Source organism: Coenobita brevimanus, chromosome 23, assembly GCF_032717465.1.
Source record: "Coenobita brevimanus isolate Jiangsu-jjx chromosome 23, ASM3271746v2, whole genome shotgun sequence".
NCBI lineage: Eukaryota > Metazoa > Arthropoda > Malacostraca > Decapoda > Coenobitidae > Coenobita > Coenobita brevimanus.
The window spans coordinates 64033593-64046358 of NC_136976.1; the positions used below are offsets into that span (position 1 = coordinate 64033593).

The 12766-nt window shown below is 43.1% G+C and overlaps 1 protein-coding gene across 1 annotated transcript in view; it reads left to right on the plus strand.

Moving 5' to 3' along the window:
• The window catches only part of Dna2 (DNA replication helicase/nuclease 2), a 193535-nt gene that overhangs the window by 164695 nt on the left and 16074 nt on the right, over positions 1 to 12766 (plus strand). Inside the window, exons 21-22 of the mRNA XM_080267024.1 lie at positions 4276 to 4365; positions 4794 to 4897. Of these exons, the coding sequence (XP_080123150.1) occupies positions 4276 to 4365; positions 4794 to 4897 (194 nt within the window). The remainder of the gene's footprint in view (positions 1 to 4275; positions 4366 to 4793; positions 4898 to 12766) is intronic.

The following is a 12766-nucleotide window of genomic DNA, read 5'->3' on the forward strand; positions in this document are numbered from 1 at the left end:
TCTAGAAATGTGCTGGCAAGGATGTTTGCTCTACGACGCAGGTCATTTGTAATGTTGTCATCTGAAGATTTTGTGGGGGAAAGGTAGATGACTTGTTAAAGTTATTATTGCAAGAATTGAGAATTGACCGAAATACTTTGTTGTCATTAGGATTGTTAAGTAGTTTTGATGCTTGGTTTTGAAGAAAGTTTTATTTAGTGAGATTTATTACTGCTTTTGCATGGTTTCTTTCAATTTTAAATTGACAGTGATTCAGATTGTTTTTATTTTGAGTAAGGGTTATATGATAATGACTTTTGGGCTGTTGCTCTGGCACAATTGCTATCAAACCATTTTGGAGAGTTCAGTCTTTTAGTGAACTATTGACTTGGTATGAATAAATCCATACCAGCTAGTATTAAGTTGTTATTGTGGGACTGGGGAGAATTGATATCACTAGAGAAGAAAGACGACCATGGAACATCAGCATGATAATTTCTAAATCCATCCCAGTTTGCCCAGTCGGTGTGCCATCAGGTCACCCAGACAGGTTCAGAATGGGGAGGTTTGGGGGAGCCGACTAGAGAGGCTTTGATGAGATTGTGGTCGGAGGATCAGGTGGTGACAGTACTTCAATCTGGATTATTTGTCAGGAATAGATCCAAGAGATGAGTATTATGGTCAGGATTATCTGGTATTTTGGGCGGTTGCTTTACTAGCTGCGTTAGATTACACGATTCTGCAAACAGCTCACACTCTAGACCAGTATCATCAGTCCTGGTAGAGTGCAATAACCATTCTACATTATGTACATTAAAATCACCCAAAGTGGTAATTTCGGTGCTAAGAGTTACTCAGCTGTGTGGATGTGGAGTCAGATACAGGCGGGTCGTAAACTTACGAGCTAATTGGGAACAAAGATTTTGCTTGTTAGTCGAATTCTTGTTAAACGAAGTGAAGAACTTGTGGGAAAAATAGGATTAGGGAGCAAGGCCTCTGAGCAGCTTCCCCCCAAACCACCAAAACTGACTTTCTGATCATTTTAAGTTGGAATAAGGGGTTAATACAAGAGGGTAATACACCTGAAATATAAAAACAGCATTAATATAAGCAGAGTAACATAAATTATAGGTAAAATAGGGATGTGGTGAGCAACCAGCCAAGTAACCTCCACCGACCACCAACACCTGTGACAGACAGTTTTAAGCAGGAATAAAGGGTTAATACACATGAAATACATGACAGCTGTGGTGCGACCCTCGTATTGATTCTCGTAAGTTGGGATTTGGGGGGATTTTTACCTGCTTATTAAACAAGCGGTGGTGCAAATTTCAAGACCTCGTATTAGCAAATTCTCGTTAAGCAGTTGCTCGTTAACTGGGACTTGCCTGTACACTGGATTCTGAAGAAACATTGGGGGAGTGATGGACTACATAGATATATATTTGGTAATATTTAGATAATGTGGTTTATACGGTGAGTAATCAAAATCAGTTGAAGTGAAGTTTAAAACAATGTCAGCTGCGAATTCAGATTTGATATTTCAACAGGTGCCTCCCTTGTTATGGAAGTTTGTGAGGAGATGGAAAACAAAGTGGAGATATTCTGGTAGAGAGAGGGATTTTAGGTTCTGTGAGGAACAGGGCTAGAGGTGATTTGGATTGTAAGAAAAAATGAATTGAAATTCAAATTGGTACTGAGACCACAGATACTGGTGAAGAATAAGGCTGCACCTGCACCTCTCTGCTGACGAGCATGAATGGAATTTGGAACAGTTGCTGCCAACATAGTTTTCTGTTAGTGACTGGGAGGACCTGCACCACCAGCCCTACCCTGCCGGTGGTGGCATCCGAGATACCAACTGCAAGAGGCAGACCAAAAAAGACCTGGGACTAGGTCATGGAGTGTAACCTCAGGGATAAGGGACTGAACAGGGTGGCTGCCAGTGATGGAACAGCATGGAGAGCCCTCTTTTAGTGACAGGCTGATGCATGCAAGGATGTTGGAGCCTTTATAAACGATATGATTTGTCCTGGCAGACGAGGCTTCATGGGATATTTCCCTTGTTTGCATCAATCATTTCAAGGTGCGTAGTGTTTGTCAGTTCACAGCCATTCCACTTTGTTCAGTATTTCATGCCCATTTGAATGCAGTGCAGTGTTTTTACTTCCCCGGTGACATTGAGGTGACACTCATGTCTCGTTTGCGCCCCATCTTATATTCAAGTGTTTGGTTATTACTTAGTGCTGGACTACTGCAAGGTACGAAGTAGTCACCACGTGACACTTCTGAGTCGTCAACACATTGCATTCACAGCTAACCTGTCAACGGATCTTCATCCACTGACCCCTTTTGAATGTCTCCTTTGGAAACTGTTCTGTTGTCTCATTATATAAAGTTCCTTTCCTAAATCAGTAACAGTGAGTTTGCTTCCTTCTTTAATGCCTCTGTCCCTTCCGACCTGACTTAGCCTGTCTTTCTTCTTGGTGTCCTTGTGCCTACCTTTTTGTTTGCCCTTAGCACAGTGTAGGGACTCAAACAGTGTGCTCATGTGCAGCTAACTCTGCCCCCAGAATATGACTCTTCCTACTTTCCATTCTGTCTGCATCACCTGGAAACTGATGACTCTCTCTCTCTCTCTCTCTCTCTCTCTCTCTCTCTCTCTCTCTCTCTCTCTCTCTCACTGTAACTTCCTAGCATTTCAGTTTTCTCTACTGGAATTTCAAGGATGTGTATTAATTTAAAGTGATGTGGAGGTGATTTGTTTGTGGCCACCCCGTATAAGGGATTAAGGCGTCTGGCAATAGATAGATGGATAGACAAAAATTATTTTCATTCATGTAGTTCAGTAGCAGTATTTTGTTCCAATAACCAATTATTTTTAATTATCTAATATCTTCATGCATAGAACAATAAATATGTCACTGTGAAATTATATAAAGAGCGTTATACTAAATGCAGATATGGTGAAATGATAATGCTTTAGAATTAAGTTTGAAATGACTGGGTTTGCAGACACTCATTTAGCTTATCACAAACACCCTCTGGTTTCATATCTTAAATGTCAGGACCAACTTGCCAAGCCCTGGGCTCCTACACTTCTCATGGGGCAACACAGGATTGGATGATGATGATGATGGAAGTAGAAGGTGTGATATACGAGTATAATGTGCATGTAATGTGAAGTAGACAGTTGGGGGTAGAGGTTTTTGAGAGTATGCTGGCCCACTCTCTGTATTATTGAAAACACTGAAAAAGTTCAGCAAAGGGAAATGGTCAGGATCAGGTCCTGAGGGCAGGTGAAACGAGAATTCCAGCTCTCCATGTCACCAGCTTACCATCCACCTCAGGAGTACTGTCTTGTCCCAGTGGTGCTACAGTCTGCTCCCTCAAAATAAACTACCACTTCCTATAAGAAACTACAACTATGATGCCAGCTAAAGAGTCTTGGTCGGAGAGACTTGGTGTCTTTGGCGATACTGAAATTCTAATGCATCATACAAGAACACAAGAAAGACAGAAATCAACAACCTGCATCATGTAGTGGAGGAAGCTTCCTAAGCCGTAAGGGGCAACCCACCAACCGTTGCTAAAACTAGTGAGGCAGGTGGACATCCTCGATTTGCGATTCATCCTCCCGCATTCCTAAATATGAAACTTAGCAACAATAAAAATACAAAGGGATGTGAAAGTAGGGCATACATAAAATACAAGAAAAAAAAAAAAAACAGTAAATGAATACCAGAAAGGCAAGGATCCCTAAACAGCACTTAGGAGCAGCAGGACAGCTGCATAGGGGAAGAAGATGGCAAAGACCAAAACAGGAGTGCCTAGCCCTGACACACTCATAGACTCCTAAAAATCGTGCTTTGGGGGCCGAAGAGCATCTGTGTGGGCTGCGCCATGGAGCTGAACAGTATAGAAGAATATGGGGCACTGTTTGCAATGAAAAAAAGTAAAAATACACAGGGCAACGAGGCCAAGCAAGTGAGGAGCCTGCCTCAAAAGATGGAGATGATGATGGACACAAGGCTGAGTGGTAAGACTCACTCCAAGGACATTTTAAGTGCCTGACCAGTGTAAGCAACAGTCATGGTATTTTCTTGTTCAGTTGAAGCACTTGGGAGATAAAGGAGCATAGTTTAGGCATGATGCAGATCTATAGCTGTACAGATAACAAATCCTAAGCAACAACTGAAATAGCTGTTTTAATGGCTGCTTGCCAAGATAAATGTATACAATATATATCTTTTCTGCAGTGTGTAGTATGTTAATTCATGTTGCATTTTTTTGCAGCTGGTTGTAGCAACTACCTGCTTAGGAGTAAATCATGTTATCTTTTCCAAGCGCAGATTTGATTACTGCATTGTTGATGAAGCATCACAGGTAACTATATACAGTGCTTTTATTATATAGCCATGAGCAAAATTTTGTCATCGGTCTTCTTCCATCATTGTGTCTTGCCTCCTATAATTCTCACTCATCTCCAAACAGTAGAAAGTATCTTTGCTTCTCCTATTCTTTTGTTGTGTGATTTACATTGTTATTACCAAAAAACAATTCATGTAACACCTTCCACTGCCACAGATGGCAGAAAAGTGTCAAGAAACTTTTGCCAATGACTGTACATTGTATTTTGAGAATTTCTGAATTACTGACAAAAATTCATTTGATTGTTAAATATAGCTCTTATTCACATTACTTTTTTAGCTTCTACATATACTGTTGTAGAGTACACATGCCACTGTAGATGTTTTCATTATTATAGCAGAAATAAACCTTTTTTTTTTTTTTTTTTTTCCCCCCCAATGTAGGTACTGCAGCCTGCAGCCCTGGGCCCGCTGTTTCATGCATCCCATTTTGTGTTGGTTGGGGATCCTCAACAGCTTCCCCCAGTAGTGCAAAGTAAACAAGCAAGGTAAGTGGCAGAAGAAAGAATCCTTCCGTTACTAACCTTTAAGGTAATCAGTTATGCCTGTAAATTCCTGCTTTACGTCAGTAGTTGTGTGCTTCATTCATATCAAAGTTGTTTCCATAGTAGCTCATCTCAGTTATTCAGTTTCATGTATGTGTGTCCCCCCTGTGGCGGGGGGGACACAACCTGGCCGCACTATGGGGTGGTGCTACTACTCTGCGGCCGGGTTGTGTTAGGAAGAATACTGCCACCGTATTCCCTGCGTGTCGTAAAAGGCGACTAAAAGGGGCGGGGTGAGGGGACTAGGGACCCCCTCCTCTGTTTTTTTAGTTCCTAAAAAGAGACAGGCCAGAGAAAGGGACGGGGGATGGAGTTATCCCCGCACCCTGAAGATTGGGTCTATGAATGTGCGTGGATGTAGTACAATTGAGGCTAAAAGGGAGGAGATTGGGAGAATGTTTGTGGGAAGAAAGTTGGATGTGTTAGCTTTGAGTGAAACGAAGATGAAAGGGAAGGGGGAATATATGTTTGGAAGTGTGAATGGAAGATTGTCAGGTGTTGATAGAGGAAAGGGCAAGAGAAGGTGTGGCCTTGTTAGTGAGTCCGGAAGTGCAGCAGTGTGTGATTGAATGGAAGGAGGTGTCATCGAGACTGATGTGGGTGAAAGCGAAATTTGAACGTGAGTTGTGGGTGTTTGTGAGTGCATATGGGCCTGGTAGTGAAAGGGATGAACAAGAGAGGGAGTCTTTCTGGAATGATGTTGATGAGTGTCTGCAGAGTTTTGGAGCGAATGTGAATGTGGTAATGATGGGAGATCTGAATGCTAGAGTGGGAAATGTAGCAGTTGAAGGCGTAGTTGGTATGCATGGTGTGCCTGGAAGAAATGAAAATGGGGAAACGAATGATAGCGATGTGTGTTGAGCGAGAGATGGTGATTGGGAATACGCTGTTTGAGAAGAAAGATATTTATAAGTATACATGGGTGAGACAGGAGGGTGGAAGGGTTGTTGATAGAGCCTTGATGGACTATGTGGTTGTGTCTAGGAATGAAATAGGAAGATTGTTGGATGTGAGAGTTCTGAGAGGGGAGGGTGGAGGTATGTCTGACCACTACCTGGTGGAGGGAAAGTTAAGAGTAGGTAAGAGATGGGTGAGAGCTAGGAGGGTTAGGTGTGGCAGGGAGGTTTTGAAAGTGAGTGAGTTGGATAAAAGAGAGAGAAAAAGATAGAGTATCAGGAGAAATTGAAAGATGAGTGGAACGCAGTGAAAGATCGGGAAAATGGCAGCGTGGAGGAGGAATGGCAGTTGTTTAAGAGTGCTGTGGTGGAGCATGCAGAAGAGGTGTGTGGTGTGAGACGTGTGGGTGGTGGTGTAAGAAAAGGAAGTGAATGGTGGTGCGAGGAAGTAAGTATGGCTGTGGCTGAGAAGAGACGTGCATATGAAGTGTGGCTGCAGAGGAAGGATGAGATGTCATATGAAAGGTATAAGGAAAAGAGGAATAGAGCGAGAAGGGCTGTGCGTGATGCTAAAGTGGCAGCAGATGAGAGGTGGGGTAGGCGGCTGACAGAGAATTTTCAACAGAATAAGAAAATGTTTTGGAAGGAGGTGAAAAGGGTGCGAAAGGGAGAGTCTGGGAAGGAAGAACGAGTAAAAGCAGAGGATGGAAGGATGTTAATTGAGATGGATGCAGTAAGGAAGAGATGGGCAGAGTATTTTGAAAGATTGTTAAATGCAGAGGAGGAAAACGTGGCTGAGATTGTGGCAGATAGAAGGGTGCAAGGAATAAATGTGTTGGGAGAGTTGAATGATTCTTTGATCACGAAGGAGGAAGTGGAGAAGGCAGTAAAGGAGATGAAAACAGGGAAAGCTGCAGGTATGGATGGGTGTGCTGTGGAATGCCTGAAGGGTGGTGGAGTGACTATTGTTGACTGGTTAGTAAGATTATTGAATGTGTGCTTTGAGAAAGGTATGGTGCCAATTGACTGGGCAAGTGCTTGTGTGGTCCCGTTGTATAAAGGCAAGGGTGATAAGTATGAATGTACTAGCTTTAGGGGTATAAGTCTGTTGAGTGTTGTAGGTAAAGTGTATGGTAGAGTGTTAACTATGAGAGTTAGAGAGGGTACAGAGGGAGTGATTAGTGATGAGCAGTGTGGCTTTAGGAGAGGGAGGGGATGCGTTGATCAGGTGTTTGCTGTGAGACAAGTGTGTGAAAAGTATTTAGCGAAAGGCAAGGATGTGTTTTGGGCATTTATGGATTTAGAGAAAGCGTATGATAGAATTGATAGGGAGGCTTTGTGGACTGTTTTAAGATTGTATGGACTTGATGGTAGGTTACTAAAAGGGGTGAAAAGTTTTTATGTAAATAGTAGAGCGTGTGTAAGAGTGGGAAATGCTGTGAGTGATTGGTTTCCGTGAGAGTGGGGCTGCGACAGGGATGTGTGATGTCGCCTTGGTTGTTTAATATTTACATGGATGGTGTTGTAAGGGAGGTGAATGCAAGAGTTTTAGGTGGTCTGAGTCTGGTAAATGTTGATGGAGGAGAGTGGAATCTGAAGCAACTGCTGTTTGCAGATGATACTGCATTGGTGACTGATTCAGAGGAGAAATTGAGACAGTTGGTAGAGGAGTTTGGAAGGGTGTGTGAAAGGAGGAAATTGAAAGTAAATGAGAATAAGAGTAAAGTGATGAAGTGTACGAGGTTGATAGATGGTAGGGGGATGAATATAGTTTTGAATGGTGAGTTGCTTGAGGAGGTAGATTGTTTTAAATATCTAGGGTCACATGTTGCTGTGGATGGAAGAATAGATGCAGAAGTGAAGTCTAGAATTAATGAAGTAGGAAAGGTGCTGGGAGGAATGAAAAAAGTGTTTAAATGTCGTTCGCTTAGAATGGATGTAAAGAGAAGGCTGTATGAGGGTGTTGTGGTACCGACATCGTTATATGGGGCTGAAACATGGAATATGGGTGTAGCAGAGAGGAAAAGTTTGAATGTAATGGAGATGAGATGTCTGAGGAGTATGTGTGGAGTGACGCGTATGGATCGAGTGCGAAATGATGAAGTGCGAAGGAGAACTGGAGTTGTTCGGGAGATGGCTGGTAGAGTTGAGCAGAGGGTGTTGCAATGGTTTGGGCATATGGAGAGAATGGATAATGAGCGATTGGTGAAAAAGATAACTAGATCTGATGTGAGAGGTGTAAGACTGAGAGGAAGACCACGAATAGGATGGATGGACAGTGTGAAGATATAGATGGATGCGAGAGGGATGTCTGTTGATCAAGGAAGAGTGGCTGTGCGTGACAGAAATAAATGGAGAGAAATTGTGAATGAATAAGTGATGACGCAGCCCTGAGGGGATATTCTCCCGCATTTGGTCTGATCAGCTAGTCAGGTCAGGTGCGGGTAAGGGGATGGGTCTGTTATGATGTGGCAGGGGTAAACCAGTTCTGCTGTCGGGCCCTGCTGTGGATGTCACTGCTTGCATTGCGCAGTTGACCCTTGTGCGGTGTGATGCGGTGAGGATCTGTCCGTTCTCCCCTTTGGGGCTAAGATGCGAATGAATGTGTTTGAATGGATGAGTAAATGGAGAGTGAGTCGTCCTGTCTCGGCTACCTCCCTTTCCTTGGGGGAAGCAGCCTAGGTATATAGATAGATAGATAGATGTATGTGTGTGTGTGTATATATATATATATATTAGGGTGGCCCCCAAACATCATCATTTTATTTTTTCACTGCTTACCCCCTGAATTTGTTACATTTTAGAAGAAAAGTAGCTATCTATCTATCTATCATCCAATCCTACACTTCCCCATGAGGAGCGTAGAAGGCCAGGGCTAGGCAGTTGGTCCTGACATTTAAGATGAGAGTGACCAGCCTCACTCATCCCTGAGTGGCATTACATGAGCACTCAACCCCAACCATCCCTTGGATATAAACCTTCACTGGCTCAATCCGATTGGAGTGCAATAATTACCCACTAAACCACCAGGCGCCAAAATTTGGTTATATGGTTACCACCCAGCATAGTAAATGGTTTCCTGGTGTACAGGAAACCATTTGGCTTGTCACTCAGTGTAGAGTCACCCACAGGCAGAAGGAAGAGAAAAGAATGAAGGAAAGAAAAACAGAAGAGGGAGTGTAAAGTTGCCCATAGGCAGAAGGACAAGGAAAGAATGAACGAAAGGAAGACAGAAGAGGATGGAAGGAAAGATGGATGGAGGAGAGGAAAAGGCCAAACAAAATTTGGCTCCGATTGAGCAAGTATAAAGGTATTCTCAAGAACCTCAGGTTGGACAGTAATGGTAATGCAACGTTAACTGGAAACTACTTATTTTTAGTTGACTTGAGGAACATAAAAATATGAAAAGAGCATGAGTGAAACCAGGGATTGTCCAGTAGGAGACTGCCCCCCCTTTCTCACCAGCCACTCTCTTACTTCTGAGATATATGTTTAAGATTGGACTATTTGGTTCTTTTGTTACTATTTTTAGGCTTAAATTTCAAAATTTTTTGTATTTCCAGTTTGAAAATTCTTGGCACTGCCCATGGGAAAGAGAATGAAAAAAAATTTTGTCATTACAATCCTTTACAGAAGTTTCCCTTCAACTGTGGACTTTTTGGTGTCTGGGAGTCTCTTCCTGTGGTCATGGACCACTTGAAAAAGGAACTGGTGTTGCTGTGGGTCCTTCGTCAAGAGTCCGTTGTTCTCTTGGACCAAAGCAGTGGCCCTCTCCCCAGTATCGTTGACCACATATAGCTCCTGAACAACCTCTAGGACCTCCAAGAAGTGATTGTTGTCCTGCCAGGTCTCTGGATTATTGTTAAGATATGAATCAGGAATTTGCAGGAACTTGAAGAAGTTCTTCATTCTGCAGGAGACAAATTCCGAGAGGGTCTTCCAGGGGATCTCTGACAGGAGCATAGAGATTCTTTTTGGCATTTCCTCCTCTTCTTTCTCATGCTCCATTGCTTGGAGGATGGCTCTTTTCTCTGCTACTTCCACAGTTAGGTCGAAGAACGCTCACTTAAGTACCACAAGTATCCGAGCAGTTTTTTCAATGCCCCGTTGGCGGAGGGGATGGAAGGCTTGTGGTGAATCTGTAGCAGGTTCAAGTCCATTAAAGGAGCCTTAGTAGTAAGATGAGATTCGAACCAAGGCTTCACATAGAAAGGGATTCCAAATGTGCAGAGTTGTTTCAGGCTTCGAAGCTGGCTTGCAGAAATCTTGAGTTCTGTATCTCGTAACATGAAGATCTTTAAGTTGTAGAGGAGGTGAGCCATGAATCTTTCTCAGTGCAAGCCCCCAGGCTTCTGGAAGCAGGGACCAAAGGGTAACTTCACCCCGAGAAACTGAAGAGAGAGCTCCAGCAATTCTTGATAATCATCACAAAGTTGCAGAATGTTCAGCTGTTGTGAGAGGAATGTGATTTCTTCCTTTCATTCCTGGATGGCAGCAAGATCATCTTTGTTCTCCATACTGGCCTTGAAGTCTGTGAAGACGATATGGAGCCAATATCCCGGGATCCTCTTGAAGATTTGTATGTCAGGACCATTTGATGGGCTCATCATGGTACTGAAGGCATCTTGCAGCAAGATCTCCAAGATGTGGTGCCAGTCAGTGAAGAAGAGAAGGTCCCGGCCCAAGGCTTTTTAGAACAGGTAGCAGACTCCACTACAGAGGCTGATGTTGCTGGGTGTTGTGTCGAAATGAGTGCCTTCACGCAGTCCTCGATATTCCAGTCGTTTTCTTTTTCCAGCAGCTTGTCAGCAGTGGTCTTTCTTTGACTTTAGGAAGTGATGGCACAGCTAGCAGCTGCTTAACTCCTAATTTGGACGCTGTGATTGGAAGTCAATCTACTTTCTCAATCCCCGTGAGATCATCCATCAGCTTCATGTAAGTATGAAGTGTTAGGGACTTTTCCGAATGGAGCTGTTCTTTCAGATCTCGAATGCATTGTTCCCAAAACATCTTTCAAGATCTTTGAATGAAGGAGCGGCTCACATCATACTCAATGACGTCGTGCCCAGTTGCATGGAAAATGCCTACAAGTGTATGAACTCCTTTTTGGTCACTCGTCTTCTTTCTGTCCATCACCATTAAAACATGAAAGGTGAGGACTTCTTCATTTTCGGTCGAGAACATGCCACTCCAAAATCACCAGGTGGCTGGATGTCTCGAGAACAGCATCACTGTGGTACCTGGATTTCTCCTTCCCACTTTTTGTTCTCCTGTTTGCAGCTGCTACCTCTCTCTCCACCTTTTCCTTGTCCTTCTGCATCATCACACAGTCCAGCCCAGACATACAGGCAGGACTGCCGGGTTCCCTCTGATGTTAAAGGAACTTATGATCCACAGCATTGTCCATCTGTCCCTCAGCGTCCTGATGAGCAGTATAAGAAAGGTCTTCCAGTTCTGCCACAAGCTTTTGCTCATTCTTTAGCTGAGGCTCACTTCAACAATGCCTGTTCTTCTTCAGGCTCTTCCACACTGCTATATATATCTTTCAAGCTGCATAACTGCATGCTGAAGTGGACAAATTGGTATCCCAGCATTGTCTCATGTGGCTTTCAAAGCAGAGATGGTGTCCTGGCATGCTTCATGCCTGGTCATCTTGAGGTCTTTCAGGCAAACAAGCAGTGGCAGAGGACATCACCTTTGGAGGGGAGCTTCGGCCCTCCAACATACAGGGCACTGTCTTATATCATATAAAATTACTCTTTGCCTGCACAGTAGCCATACTTCACCAGCAGAAGTGAAAATGCTTTATTTTATCAAGTTTTGGAAAAGGAGGGCTTTGAACATACACTAAATAGATATCACATTTAAACTTTCTGTAGAATTTTTTATAATCCAACATCAGTTTGAATTACGGGGTGAGAGTAAAGCAGTCAAAAATATATATGACCCTACACTGAGTGACAAGCCAAATGGTTTCCTGTACACCAGGAAACCTTTTACTATGCTGGGTGGTAACCATATAACAAAATTTTGGCACCTGGTGGTTTAGTGGGTAATTACAGCACTCCAGTTGGATTGAGTCTGTGAAGGTTTATATCCAAGGGGCGGTTGGGGTTTATTGCTCACGTAATTCCACCCAGGGATGAGTGAGGCTGGTCACTCTCATCTTAAATGTCAGGACACAACTTGCCAAGCCCCGGGCTCCTACGCTCCTTATTGGGCAACGTAATGTTGGATGACGAGTGAATGAATGAGTATATATATACTGAATATACAGTATATATATACAGTAAGACCTCACTCTAATGGACTAATTGGGGCCCAAGCCATTCCGAAAAATGCGAAATTCCGATAAAAGCGACATCCGGACTTCCCCCTGCTAACCCGGACTTTTTCCGATATACCAGATATTAGTCCGGATCTCATGAACAGTTTTTAAACTGTTTTGACTATCACTGCAGTACTGTACTGTGTTATAACTTCACTACATTAACCCCTACACCGCAGGCTTGTTTACCAACGACTTGCGTGTCCCGCGAGGTTATTTGGGCTCCGACAGACTCTCAAAAAATATTTGCCAAAAATCAGTTATTAGTCCTAGAATAATAAAATTACATATGTCTATGGCACATACCTTCAGCTTTCTCCTGGAATGATTGTTGAGCCTTCGTCGGTTACCGTAGGACTTGTGGAGACCTCTGAAGTAGGGTAACGAAGTCTCCACTTTACACTTCCCGACAACCCGTAATATGATTACCACAGCCAGATACAAACACTATAAACACTATTCTACAATTTTCAAGTAGTTTGGGATCCATACTCAAAAAAAAAAACACTGTGAAAGCAATGGAAATTACGAGCGCGTTTGACCGTCGCACTGGCACTAGTTCACTCTTGGTACTCTATCATTTATTAT